The sequence below is a fragment of the Chiloscyllium plagiosum genome, unplaced genomic scaffold (genome assembly GCF_037043375.1).
Source record: "Chiloscyllium plagiosum isolate Xiang-an unplaced genomic scaffold, Cpla_swu_hap1 HiC_scaffold_32, whole genome shotgun sequence".
Classification (NCBI taxonomy): Eukaryota; Metazoa; Chordata; class Chondrichthyes; order Orectolobiformes; family Hemiscylliidae; genus Chiloscyllium; species Chiloscyllium plagiosum.
The window spans coordinates 23,598,077-23,613,355 of NW_028270170.1; the positions used below are offsets into that span (position 1 = coordinate 23,598,077).

Consider the following 15,279-nt stretch of genomic DNA (forward strand, 5'->3'; position numbering starts at 1 on the left):
GAGGACAGGAACGACTGGGAGGCCGTGCTGTCGGTCGGCTTTGCATCATACAGACTGGCATAGAAGGATTTACTGATCCTCATGCCGTCAGCCTGAGATGACGTTATCGAGCCATCTTCTTCCTTCAGGCTGCTGAGCACGGAGCTCTCTTTGTGCACCTTCTGGAAGAAGAAACATGAGCACGTCTCTTCCTGCTCCATCGAGCGGACCCTGGACCGGAAGGTTATCTTGGAGGCTTCCGAGGCAAAGAGTGAGGCTTGCTGGCCCTTCATCTCCTTGAGGTCCTCCGTGACATCAACCCCCATCATCTGCAGCAGGAGCAGGTGCTGCATACTTTCCTGGAGCTGGGACAGTTTTCCCCGCCTCTCTCTCGCCTCCTGAACACCTTTGAGGATGAAGAACCTCTTGATGTTCCCTTTTACCGTTTCCCACCAGTCCGCTGGGGACGCAAAGAGGGGCTTCACGGTTCTCCAACCTGTGTAGTCCCTCCTGAGCTCCTCAATGTTTCCCGGGGTCAACAGCTTTGTGTTCAGCTTCCACATTCCCTTACCAGCCCGCTGCTCGTCCTGTAGGTGACAGTCAGCCAGCAGGAGGCAGTGGTCATAGAAGAACACCGGCTTGACATCGGTGGATCTGACCGAGAGCGTTCGGGACAAAAACAGGTAATCTATCCTTGAGCGGATAGACCCGTCTGCCCGTGACCAGGTGTATCTACGCTGCGCTCCGTCTGCAGGGGTGCTGAAGATATCGTGCAGCTTGGCATCTTTTACCGTGTCCATCTGGGCTCTGGATGTGGCGTCCAGTTTACTGTCCCCCTCTCCCCCGCCGGATCGTCCATCTGCATCAATGATACAGTTGAAGTCTCCAGCCAGAATGACCGGCCTGGACGTAGCCAGCAACAGTGGAACCGGCTGCAGGACGGCCAACCGTTCACTCTTACCCACTGGGGCGTACACATTAATCAGTATCAGGGGAGCATTCCTGTACATGACATCGGCAACGAGGAGGCACCCGCCCACCACCTCCTTAACCTCGGAGATGGTGAAGTTGCCTCCTCGCAACAGGATACCCAGACCGGAGGCGCGGCTATCGTTGCCCCCCCGACCAAACTGACGGCCCATGGGCCCACAAGCTCGACCATCTCCTGTAGCTGCTGAGGTGCGGTATCCCACACTCCTGCAGAAACAGGACGTCGGCTTTAATGTTGGCCAGGAAGACCATCGTAGAAACACATCGCGTAGCCGATTTGATGCTATGCACATTGATGCTGGCAATTTTTAACTCCATTTTAACAGTTTACGAGGTTAACAGTGTCCATTTGCTGCAGGTCTTGCCCCTCTGAGGTAGCTGTGTGCATCCCAGATTCGCACAGTTTAAAGGTCTAACAAGGGACAGTGCTGTGCTGGTCCTAATTTTGGGGAGTGAAGCTAAACAGGTGTTTGAGGTGGTAGTGGGAGAGCATTTTAGTGATTGTGACTACAAAACAATATGTTTCACATGTGCCACAGAAAAGGAAAAAGATGCTCTGCAAAATTCGGTGTTTGATTGTGAGAAGGCAGATTTTATTCAAATAGGTGGGCTCTGACCCAAATGGGAATAGACGATAACAGCTAGTTCTTGGTCGGTATGCAATGGAAGGGGAGGGGTGAGGCTTCACATTGGAATTGGCAAGAGTACAAGCCCCACTATGTTTCCTTGAGGGTGAATTATAGGAGCAGCAAGCCAGGAGAACCCTGGATATCAAGGAATTTTCAGCACTGGATAAGAAGGAAAAGAGAGGCTTTTCGCAGGTACAAAGGGAGCAAATCAATGGAGGCGTTAGTGGAGTATGGAAAGTTTCAGCAGGAACTGAAGAAAATAGTTAGGAGAGGAAAGAGGGGCCTGAAGAAACACTGGGGATAAGATTAAGAATAAAGGGAGATGTTCCATAACAAAGGAATAAGATAACCTGGGAAGGAGTGTAGCTCATGAGGGAGCAAATAGATGATGTGTGTGTGGAGCTGGAGGACATTGACAGGGTGTTTAATGAATCCTTCACACTTTAGAGAAGTAAGATGTAGTTACAGGATTCAACACCAGGGACTGTGAGAATCTTGGGCAATATCGGGAGTGAGGAGGGAATGGAGGATTTGTCCGCCTTAAAACTGAACATATCCCCACACTCTGGATGAGTTGCTGTGGGAGACAATGCAGCAAGTTACAGTGGCTCTGACCCAAATTTTAATTCCTCTCTGGCCATAAAGGCTGTGCCAGAGGACATGAGGATAACAATGGATCCAGTCTTTCACCGTAAAATTATGTCCCCTTGTTATTAATCCTTCAGTGATGGGGAACAGCTGCTTTCTGTACATGCCCCCTAAAACCTTGTACACCTCTATCAGCTCCCCCTCAGCCTTCTACTCTCAAAAGAAAACAACTATCAGCCTCTCTTTAAAGCTAACCTGCTCAATCCAGGTAACATCCTGATAAATCTCTTCTGCACCCTCTCCAGAGCAAACACATCCTCCCTGTAGTGTGGTGACAAGAACTGCACACAGTACTCCAGTTGTGAACTGACCAAAGTCTTGTACAGCTCCAGCATGACTTCCCTGCTTCCCTGCAGTGTGGTGGGGTTGTTTAGTGTGTGTCCCCCAGAGATGTTCTCTGAAACGTTCCGCAACTTGGGACACAATGCACTAAACGTCAACTCGCGGAGCATTTCAGAGAACATCTCTGGGATACATGCACTAAACAAACCCATCGCCCGGTGGCCGAACGCTTCAGCTCCACCTTTGACTCTCTCAAGGGCATACAAGTCCTGGGCCTCCTCTAGTGCCAAATCCTAACCAACTGGCTTCTGGAGGAAGAACACCTTATCTCCCACATTGGGACCCTCCAACTACACAGGATCAATGTCGATTTCATCAATTTCATCATCCCTGCTCCTCCCACCTTATCCCAGATCCCGACCTCTTGAAATGTCCCACCTGTCTGTCTTTCCTCCCACTTATCTGCTCAATCCTCCACTCCAACCTATCACTATCACCCCCCACTTTCACCTACTAATTGCATTCCAACTACCTTCCCCCCAGCCCCAACCCCGCACTCCCCCACCCCATTTATCTCTCAGCCCCCTTGGGCAGCAGTCCGACCTCATATTCCTGATGACGAGCTTATGCTCCAAACGTTGACTCTCCTGCTCCCCAGTGGAATTGTTGCCAGGCATAGTTTAAGATCAACAAAAACTTGGAAGAAACAGAGATGTACCTACCGTATAGTTCTCTCTACCAAATGCAAACACACCCAAACCTGAAAGAAGAGATTGTGTTTTATCCAAAATGGGAAAGTAAAAATGAATAATGTTCATTGCTTTCCTGGAATTTAAGTTGTTATTCTCACCTGGAATGACGATGGATTGCAGTGGCATTATTTCAACTCCATGGATAGGATAGCTTAGTGGGGAATTGGGTTGTGCTGTGATTATCTTCTTCAAAGGTGACTCAATCCTGTTTAGAAATATTTAGTTATATGCCATATAATAAATGTAATCTAATTTATTTCATCTGCAACAAACTTGAATTAAACGCCACTATATTTTCCTCCCAATTATTTTATGTCAATAACAAAGAATAGGGGTCCAAGTACTGATCCCTGTGGAATACCACTGGTTACAGATCTCCAATCTGAAAAACACCCTTCTGATGCTACAGTCTGTCTCGATGACTAAGCCAGTTCTGTATCTATCTCGCTAGCTGACTATGAATCCCATGTAACTTCACTTTTTGTATCACCTTGCGATGAGGGATCTTGTCAATTGCCTTGCAAAACTCCACATGGACAACATCGACCACCTAGCCATCATCCATCACCTTTGTGCTTCCTCAAAAGACTTGAGACAAGATCTTCCCGCACAATGCCTTCGTGCTAATTGCTAATGAGTGCATAAATTTTCCGAATGTGAGTAAATCCATTCCTAAGAAACTTTTCCAATAATTTCCCTACCACGGATATAAGGCTCATTGCCTTTCATTTCCAGATAATCCCTGTTGCCCCACTTAAACAACAAAACAATGTTTACTATTCTCCTGTTCTCTGGGACCTTCCTTGTGAATAAAGAAGATGCAGCGATTTAATACAAAGTTCCAGCAATTTCCACCCTCACTTCCTTCATTATTCTGGGACAGATCCCATCGGGTCCTTTCTACATGAGTGCTTTTAAAATCACCCAACACCTCCTCCTGTTTTGTTGACATGCCCGAGAATATCAACATAACCCACTCACCATCCATCATGTGCTTCACCTTTGTGAATACCGATGCAAAGGACCTTTGTTAAGGATCTCAACCAGTTTCTCTGGCTCCATGCATAAGGTTCCTCCTCTTTCATTGATTGGATCTATCCTTTCCTTTGCTACCTCTTGTTCCTTAAATGAGTATAAACTACCTTGGAATTAGTGTCACTGTTACTGAAATGCTTCCCCACTGAAACTTTGATCTGCTGGCTAAGTTCATTCTCCAAAACCACATCTAGTGTGGTCCTTTTCCAAATAGTTGAATGTTTACATATTGTTGCAAAAACCATCCAAGCCGAACAAACTCCCCACCTGATTCAAGTCTCTGGCACTAAATGAGATTCAGTCAATCTAGATGGAAGTTAAAACCACCCACCACAGCAACCCTATTGGTTTCACATTTTTCTATAATCTATTCATACATCCATGCCTCAATCACCTGCTGGCTGTTGGGAAGTGTGTAGTACAATCCCAGCAAAGTGACTACACCCTCCTTGTTCCTGAGCTGTCCCCATAAGGCCTCACTGGATGAGCCCTTCAAGGTGTATTCTCTCAGTACAGCTGTGACAGTCTCCCTTATGACTAATACGACTCCCTCACCTCTTTTGCACCCCTCTCTATCATGCCTAAAACATCTAAATCAAGTTGCCAGTCCTGTCCCTCTTTCAATTAAAGCTCTGTAATAGCTACAACAAATTAGTTATACAAACAAATCCAATCTCTAAATTCTGCCTGAGCTCACATTAAACATATAAATCTCAGAATGTGTTGCCTGCCTGTTTTACTTCTTAGAGTCAGAGAGTCACAGACATGTACAGCACGGAAACCAACTCTTCAGTCCAACTTGTCCTACCCAGACAATCCTACCCAATCTAGTGTTCCCTGCCAGAACCTGGCCCATATCCCTCCAAACCCTTCCAGTTCATGCACCCAGCCAGATGCCTCTTAAATGTTGCAATTGTACCAGCCTCCACCACATCCTCTGGCAGCTCATTCCATATACACACCACCCTCTGAGTGACAAAGTTGCCCCTTAGGTCCCTTTTATATCTTTCCCCTCTCATCCTAACCTATGTCCTCTTGTTCTGGACTCCCCCATCCCAGGGAAGAGACTTTGTCTATTTATCCTATCCATGCCCCTCAGGATTTTATAAATCTCCATAAGGTCAGCCCTCAGCCTCTGATGCTCCAGGGAAAACATCCCCAGCCTATTCAAACTCTTCCTACAGCTCAAATCCTCCAACACTGGCAACATCCCTGTAAATCTTTTCTGAACCTTTCCAGTTTCACAACATCTTTCCGAAAGGTTGGAGACCAGAATTGCACGCAATATTCCAACAGTGGCCGAACCAATGTCCTGTACAGCTGCAACATGACCTCCCAACTCCTGTATTCAATACATTGACCAATAAAGGAAAGCATACCAAACGCCTTCTTCACTATCCTATCTTGCTGTGACTCCACTTTCAAGGAGCAATGAACCTGCACTCCAAGGTCTCTGTTCAGCAACATCCCCTAGGACCTTATCAAACTCCTTCTTCACTATCCTATCTATCTGCAACTCTACTTTCAAGGAACTATGAACCTCCACTCCAAGGTCTCTTTGTTCAGCAACACTCCCTAGGACCTTGCCATTCAGTGTATAAGTCTTGGTCTTACAGGCCTTAGTCTCTGACATCTCTTTGATTATTTTACTTGATGATCTACTACTCTGGCTTCCCACCCCCACCACGGTAGTCTGAACTCTCCTCAGTGGTATTAGCAAATCTCCCTGCCTGATTATTGGTACTCTGCCAGTTTAGGCACAACCCATCCTTATTGTACAGGCCATGTGACCAGGAGACAATGATCCACACACCTGAAGTACTCCCTTCTACACCAACCCTTTAGCTATGTATTTACTATCTTACAGTTCTTAGCGCTGGCACAGAGCACAGCATATAATCCCGACATTGTACCCCTAGAACTGCTGCTTAAATGATTCAAAAATAGATAGAAAGGCAAGTTGCAAGAGAGATACAGGGAGGTATTAACAAGTTCAGCAAGTGGACAAAATGTTGACAAATAGAGAATAGTGTGGGAAAATGTGAAGTTGTCCCATTTTGGAAGGGAGAACGAAAGAACAGAATATTATTTAAATGAAGAAAAACTGCAATACAAAGGGACTTGGGAGTACTGAGACATGAAATGTAGGAAGTTAGCACACAGGTACAGCAGATTGAATGGAATGTTGGCTCTTATTTCAAAGGATTAGAGTAGAAGAATAGGGAAGTATTACTGAAACTGTACATGGTACTGATGAGATCACATTGGGAGTGCTGTGAGCAACCACAAGCTTTTTAACCACTTGGAAGCCAACTACATATTATTGTTGACAGATAGAAAGCTGTTGTCATCAACACCTGATCTCTACTTGACACACCAATCAACAATTTGTCTGCTGAATACCCTTCAAACACAGCCCCTGGTTCCAGCTCATCCATAATAAACTTCCCCACTGCTTGAACAAACAGCAGCACAAACAGCTCTGATAAAGTGGATCAGTAACCTGCTCTTAAAAAGTGCAGCAATCCCTTCCACTCTTCTAGGTTTCCACAACCATCCTTGTCCCATTTGAGTTCACAATCATAAATACAGAACAGGACAGTCATTACACATTGTAAAGCATGAATTTATCTCTTCCCTTGCTTGAACTAATTCTTCTGCATTGTGTCTATCACATATCCTTTCCATAAATATCTTGATCAGCCAATGGAAGTCTGTTCCCATAAATCAACTCATGCTTTTGTGGAGACCTTTGTCAGTCACTCGCTGAAAGACATCCTTCCGCTCTTTAACTTCTGGATATTCAAAAGAACTGGTTTTGTTCCTTCCTCCTTGTGTGACAGGACACCTTGTTGGTAGGCAGCAGCCCAGTTTGTTTCCCTTTGGCATTCTTTGTTTTCTAAAGCACTGAACTGTTCAGCGCAAGATTTTTTGAAATGTTTAGTTACAGTGCATGCAAACACATTTACAGACACGCATCACCTCTCACAGAATGCAAAATGAAATTTCGGTTCTTTCTTATTGTCTTCATAATACAAAAGTACAAATCAATGTAGAAGTTATGCATAGTTCTGTTAAGCAAGTTTTCAAATCAAACTAATATCATAAAATTATATACCATCTGTGAGAGTTGTTCTTCAAATATCAGTACATTCAAAATTAGTTACCGCTTTCTATGTTGTTCATACTGTCATCTTCTTATTTTGATTGCTGATAGATCTTTCGAATTGGAAGAGATTATTAAAGGTAATGGTTTCCCAATATTACAACTGCAGTTAAGTTTGCTATTTAACCTGTAAAGGAATTAACGTTACCATTAGTCAAAGTGACAAGTAAAATATAAAGAATACATGTGTCTACTCATCATAATCTTATGCAGTGCAGTCATAATCATAACGCAAGCCTGAATTATAAGACCGATCCACTTAAACATTGCTTTGACCTCTGCTAAACTAGTTTAAAAATGTTTTGCCTTCAATTTTGTCATTTATATAACTGATTTGGTTGTGAACTTAGGAGGCATAGTTGGTAAGTTTTCAGATGACGCTGAAAATGTGTTGCTGGAAAAGCGCAGCTGGTCTTGACCTGCTGCACTTTTCCAGCAACACATTTTCTGCTCCGATCTCCAGCATCTGCAGTCCTCACTTTCTCCTAGAAGTTTTCAGATGACATCAAAATTGGAGATGTAGTGGACAGTGAAGAAGGTTCCCTCGGATTACAATAGCATCTTGATGAGATGGGCCATGGACTGAGGAGGTGTTAGATGGAGTTTAATTTAGATAAATGTGAGGTGCTACTTTTTGGAAAAGCAAATCAGAGCAGGACTTATACACTTCACGGTAAGGTCCTCGAGAGTGTTGCTGAACAATCAGACCTTGCAGTGTAAGTTCAGTGTTCCTTGAAAGTAGAGTTACAGAAGATAGGATAGTGAAGAGGCATTTGGTATGTGTCCTTCATCAGTCAGAGCTTTGACTATAGCAGTTGGGAGGTCATGTTGTGGCTGTGCAGGACATTGGTTAGGCCGCTTTTGGAATATCGTGTGCAATTCTGGTTTCCTTCATATTGCAAGGATGTTGTGAAACTTGAAAAAGTTCAGAAAAGATTTACAAGGATGTTGCTAGGGTTGGAGAATTTGAGCTATAGGGAGAGGCTGAATAGGTTGGGGCTGTTTTCCCTGGATAATCAGAGGCTGAGGGGTGACATTATAGAGGTTTATAAAATTAGGAGGGGCATGAATAGGATGAACAGAAAATGTCTTTTCCCTTGGGTGGGGAGTCCAAAACTTGAGGGTATGGTTTCAGGGAGAGATAGGAAAGATAAAAAAGGGACCTAAGGGGCAGCTTTTTCACACAGAGGATGGTGTGTGTATGGAATGGGCTGCCAGAGAAAGTGGAGGAGGCTGTTTAAAAAGCATTTAAAAGGAATCTGGATGGGTATATGAATAGGAAGGGTTGGGCGGGATATGGGCCAAGTGCCGGCAAATGGGACTAGATTAGGTTAGGATATCTGAGCGTCATGAACGAATTGGACCGAAGGGTCTGTTTCTGTGCTGTACATCTCTGTGACCTTATAATTGTAACTTTTGGTAACCTTAGGTAAATGGTTTGAGTTCTTTCACAGTGTCATGATTTACTCTCTATTTCGTTATGTTGTCTGTTTTGAACATTTTGATCAGTTTATGCATTGAAAGCACTTTTGTTGGTAAAGTGGACAAAGGGACACTGAATTTGGCTCGTGGTCCAACTCAATTTTAATAACAAAATATTCCTTTTTAAAAACACTGTGCAAGCTTTTCCCGAATTCCCATTATATTTACTCTCTTATCAAGCTCTATCTACCCGAGAAAGGGATGTTGTACACAATGATCCATGTGTTTGAGCTTGGAATCTCCTTCCTCTCCAACAAGGCTTGCTCTCTTCTGCTAAGGTGAGCCAATAGGTCAGGGAGGATCTTGCTCTGGGTCATTGTCAGTTGCCACATGGTCTTCCACCATGAATCTAGCTGCAAATCTTTGCAGAGTGGGGGTGTGGAAAGGGGGGTGGGTGCAGTGTCCAGGAATCTGTGTTTTTATGCCTTCATTGACCTCTCTGAATGTTCTGTGACCTTTGTCCATAGGGTCATACGTGGGGTTCAAAGTATCCAATAGCACTCGCACACTTCACTGTTGCTATGCCAGGGAGGCATGAAGCACATGTCCTCAGCCACTGGCTGGAAGTCAAGGTGCCTGAAAGAACTCCAATAGATAACCCACAGGCGAGTGGTTGTTACGGTTTCTCCCTGAACCATTGTGTTCTGTCTGTCTTTGGTTTCCAATAAGGCCAATTTTCTGTCAGACCTGACTTTTCCGCCTCTGTGTCAAATTAGAATGTGTTATTTTGGTCCCGTGGTTGTTTGACCACAATTGTGGACCCTAAGTTCTTAGATAGACAAGTGTGCGTTTGGTGGTGGAAAAGCACAGCAGCTTAAGCAGCATCCGAAGCATAGATTTCCCTGCTCCTCGGATGCTGCCTGGCCTGCTGTGCTTTTCCAGCACCACTCTAATCTTGACTCTAATCTCCAACATCTGCAGTACCCACTTTTGCCAAGTGTGTGAAATTGAGCCACACAAGTAATGAGAGAATCGTAGACACAAGCAAGAGCTTTTATTTGTTACCTTTGTTAATTGTCTATTGACCATCATTTTTAATATCAGGAATATCGATATTTCAATAAAGTTCAGCAAAAACAGGAACACATGCTTCCATTTCCTGGGACATGGTGCGCTGCTGACAGGGATGAACTGTGCCATGTTCAGGAGATATATGGATGCACATATCTGCTTCTCTTTGTGTGTTTGAAGATATTGATTACATACAATCCTGCTGTTACACAACCAACTAGCTGTTGTGAGGTCAAGATTGCAAACTTGCGCAATAATTGAATTGGAATGATCTGCATCGTTTGATCATTAAAAAAAAGGCAAAAAACCCAGCAGTGGCATCATTTAAACTCTGAATCCAAGGAAGGAAATTTTGTTCTTGAAATATTTCAATTGCAAAGCAGCTATCAGTAGTTTGCAGTGTTGTTGGAAAGGTTTCAGTGAGCTCCTAACTTGGCAGAAAATATCACCTCAATCCAATAGGATGACAGAGGAGCAAGGAATCTGGGGCTGCAGTTGTGAGGGCAGCATTGGTAGTGACTCTGGTTCAGCAACATGACAGGAGCTTGCAGCAAAGGCTGTGGAGATGGTGAGCTTTGTGTTACACCTTTGGTCATTTGAATGTGGTATCTCCATGTCTCTTGATAGTGTCAGAAGTTGTCCGGCAAGAACAGCCAATGCACCTAACATTTGACTGTGCATGGCCTTTTAGTGTTCTCCTTATGTTTCCCAATTGCAGAATTTATCTTGTGATATCTTCTGAGATGACCATTATAAGACTCGAGGGAATGGAATCAAAGTAGTCTGTTCAGCCTGTAGAGTCTGCTCCGCCATTCAATGAGGTCATGACTGATCTGCAAATCTCCAGTTCTACTTTCCTGACCTTTCCCCTAACTCTTGATTCACTTTCTGTTAAGGACCTCCTTATCCCAAAACAATCTTGTCTGTTTGACAATCCTCTATCTATACTACCTCCAATTCCATCAGTTTATTTCTGATTAGCCCAACATGAGGCATCTTATCTACTGCCTTGGAAAAATCCAAATAAATTACATCCATTGCCTTCTTTTTATCTATCCTGTTTGTTACTTCCTCAAAGTATTCTAATAAATTTGTCAGACATGATTTCTCCTTCGTGAAACCATACTGAGTTAGTTTTAATTACGATATGTTTTTCAAAAAGCTCTGTTTTGACATCCTTTATAATAGATATTAATAATTTCCCAGGGCCAGAAGTGAAAATACCTTACCTAGAATTGCCTATTGTTTTGTATCTTTTGTTCTCTTTTGCACTGACGGTGTAATATTGGTAATTTTCCAAACCTTTGCGACTGTTTCCGAATCTAAAGATTCCCTTGTCTGTTTAGCTACTTAGTTTGATATCTTAGGATAACAATCATCAAGATCAGAGGACCTTTCAACTTTTAGCCTCATTAGTATTCACATTACCTTTTAATTAGTGATTGTTATTATTTCCTCCCCTTCTTTTGTCACCTCAGTATTTAATATTTTAGGAATGCTATTGGTGTTTGTTTCAGAAACAAAGTACTTATTTATCTCCTTTGCTTTATTTCCTCAGCTAAAAATCACACAACATCAGCTTATTGTCAGCAGTTTATTTGGAGGCACGAGGTTTCGGAACACTGCTCCTTCATCAGGGTAGTTGTGGAGCAAGACCAAAAGATACAGAATTTCTGTCATAAGGCCCAAGGCTCATCGGTACCCAGGAGGATGGCCTCAACCGGGACCTTGGGTTCATGTCACAACACAGGTGACCCCACTGCACTGAACACACTCTCACTTACACACACACTCTTTTGCATAATAACCTGCTCATGCAGATAGTCACTCATACACATGCTCTCTCATACACACACACACCTGAACCCCCAACACTCACACCTGCGAACACACCCACTCACAGGCTTATAATCTATACACTTTACCAAACTTGTACACCTGCAAACACACACTCTCACACGCACTCATACTCACACACACAAACACACACTCACATGCACATGCTCACTCACTCTCTATCTCTTACGCATATAACTATATTTGTATTTACAGAATTATATTTGCAGATACATTCTATTTTGCCTAAAAAATGCACAATCTGCTGGCAGTCAATGCAGACAATCAATCCATGTAATAATTTATAAATTTCACTTTGGAAATAGAACCAGTCTGACCCAAGATTGGGATGCAGACAGACTCTAACCTCATACCTTTAATGCACTTTCTGTGTTGAGAGGTCACCCATTTTTATAAAACCTTAAGTTATCTCAAGAATGCGACTTAAAAGATGTTCTGAGATTTACATATTCATGAACCGAAACCTGCAACTCATTCTAAAAGATGACAGACTTAACAACAATCTTGGTTTGTTCATTATATCAATTCAGTCGCATGACACTGTCATCTTTTGCGATAAACTCTGTGTCTTATGGTCCTGTTCCAGAACCACCTGATGAAGGAGTCGCGCTCTGAAAGCTAGTGCTTCCATATAAACCTGGTGGACTATAACCTGGTACAGTGTGAGTTTTAAATTTGTACATTCCAGCCCAACACAGAGTACTCCACGTCATATTTCCCTCGCCTCATTCCTTAAGGGGCCCATATGCTGTCTTCCTATTTTCCATATTTAAAGACATTCTTATTATCATTTTTCACACTACAAGCTTGATTACCCTTGAAGGTTATTTTCTCCTTCTTTATTTTCTTTTCCTTCAACTTTGTTGATTTTTTTAACAAGATTTTACCAATCCTCTTGTTTCTCTTTTAATTTTATGTTGTCTGTAACTTCTTTGGTTAACCATGGTTGGTTTGTCACCTGTATTTCCCAGCTCTGGCAGTAAATGATACTGGGTATGGTTCTTTTTGAAGTTGTTCATTACAATCAATCATACTTTATCTTCGCTTTGTCTTGTGGCTATCTGGAGATTAGTGGCAACAAAATCAACAATATTTGTTCAAACATAATTATTTGATAGGTCCAACAACACTCATGAAGTTAGACAGCATCCAGGATAAAGTAGACAACATAATGGACACCCTGTCCTCCAATTCAACATTTATTTCCTCCACCACTGCAGCGTGATATTGCACATAAAAGATTCAAAGGCTCCTTTGACAGCATCTTAAAAATCTCTGATCTCTACCACACAAAAGCACAGAGGCAGCAAAACATGGGAACACCACTACCTGCAAGTTCTTTCCAAGACGTTCACCCCCTTGATTTAGAAATATATCATTATTCATTCACAGTCACCAGTTCAAAACCCAAGATCCCATTTCATAACAGCATAGTGCGTGCAGCTATACCCCATGGACCACATCAGTTCAAGGATGCAGCTTATCACCACTTTCACAATGACAGTCAGGGATGTGCCGAACAAGCAATGCCTGCATCCAATGACAACTTTTTTTAAAAATAAAGGCATTCTATCGCATCTCGAATTTCTCATCCTTCACTGAATGAATGAAAATAATTGGCGTCATAAACCTATCAATTTTTTCCCCTACAGTGTGAAAACAGGCCCTTCAGCCCAACAAGTCCACACTGACCCTCCGAAGAGTAACCCACACAGACCCATTCCCCAACCCTATTATGTTTTACCCCTGACTAATGCACCTCACCTACACATCCCTGAACCTAGCAAAACATGAAACATATTGATTGTTTCAAACTCTTGAAGTTTGATGCGAGGAAGATGCTTATGACTTGGACTTCCTAATAATTGTAGGGAAATTTTCCAAATATTACAGCAGACTAATTGTTGATAGCTATATCAGGTAAGTTTATTTTGTCAGCCATAATCCCTCAGTGTCCATTGCCTCAGTTAAACAAAATTCAATATTTATGTGTGATCTTGTTTTTTCTGCTGTCAATGAATCATTGTATTTTGAAATATTGATGTCTATGTCTTCAGCTATTCTGAATCAGTTAATTATCAGTTGTTGATTCTTGAGTAATTTACCGGCCCTTTCCAGTCACGATCAGATATCAGTTTGACAGTCACAATGATCCTGTTCTTTTGAACTATTTTTCCTCTCTATTCCTCGCCAAACCATCAACATTTTTGCTCATGGTAATACGTAGCATTGCTTCCTAAAGACTACACGAACCTTGGCATTATGATCAAGGTGAGGAATGGTTTTTATTTCAGAAATCTAACCAAAATTGCCAGCGAAGACAAAGTTAAGGCCAGTATTGAGAAAAACATTGGTTTGCAGTTGGAATGTTTTCCTGTTGTTGTCATGGCAGCAACATTTGTTCAAACAGAATCCAGCAAAAAGTGTGGGGTCTCCAAAGCCAATTTCATTCAGGTATTAAGAGGTTAGCAGATTAGTGTATGGGGATAGATCTCCGCATGTGAAAAGTACTGTTCGAGTCAGAGAATCAGAGAATCATACAGCACAGAAACAGACCCTTTGGCCCGACTCATCCAGTTATCCTAAACTGAACTTGTTCCATTTATCAGCTTTTGGATGATATCCCTCTAAACACTTCCTATTCACATTTCCATTCAATTACCTTTTAAATGTTATAATTGTACCATCCTCTACCACTTCCTCTGGCGTCTCATTCTACACACGCAACTTTATTAGGTCACCCCCTTAGCCTCCATTGCTCCAGGCAAACAAATCCCCAGTCTTGTCCGCCTCTTCCGATAGCTCAAGCCTTCCAGTCGTGGCAGCATCCTTGTGAATTTTTTCTGCGCCCTTTCAAGTTTAACAATATCCTGCCGGTAGCAGGGCAACCAGAATAACATACAGTATTCTAGAAGTTGCCTCATCAATGTCAGCCATAACATGACATCCCAGCTCCTATACTCAATAGACTAACCAATGAAGGCATGCGTGCATAGTGCATACGTCACCACCCTGTCCACCTGCAACTCCACTTTGATGGAAATATGCACCTGTACTTCTGGGTCTCTTTCTTCCACAACACGCCCCAGGGCCCTACCATTAACCATGTACGTCATGCCACGGCTTAACAGTACTAAAATGCACCACCTCACATTTGTTTAAACTAAACTCCTTGGCTTCATGGCCTATCTGATGAAAGTCTCGTTATGCTCTGAGATAACCTTCTTCACTGTCCACAATACTGCCTATTTTGGTGTCATCTGCAAACTTAATAACCATGTCTCCTATATTCTAGTTTCTCAGTTTAGAAGACTGAGAGGGGATCTGATTGAGACATATAAGATTATGAAAGGATTGGACACTCTGGCAGCAGGAAACATGTTTCCGCTGATGGGTGAGTCCCGAACCAGAGGACACAGCTTAAAAATACGGGGTAGACCATTTAGGA

At 42.8% G+C, this 15,279-nt stretch overlaps 1 protein-coding gene across 1 annotated transcript in view; it reads right to left on the reverse strand.

Annotated features, from left to right (window-relative positions):
* The window catches only part of LOC148141784 (beta-1,4 N-acetylgalactosaminyltransferase 2-like), a 50,785-nt gene that overhangs the window by 25,768 nt on the left and 9,738 nt on the right, over nt 1–15,279 (reverse strand). Inside the window, 3 exon segments of the mRNA XM_087977601.1 lie at nt 3,251–3,288; nt 3,379–3,485; nt 7,483–7,608. Of these exon segments, the coding sequence (XP_087833727.1) occupies nt 3,251–3,288; nt 3,379–3,485; nt 7,483–7,608 (271 nt within the window).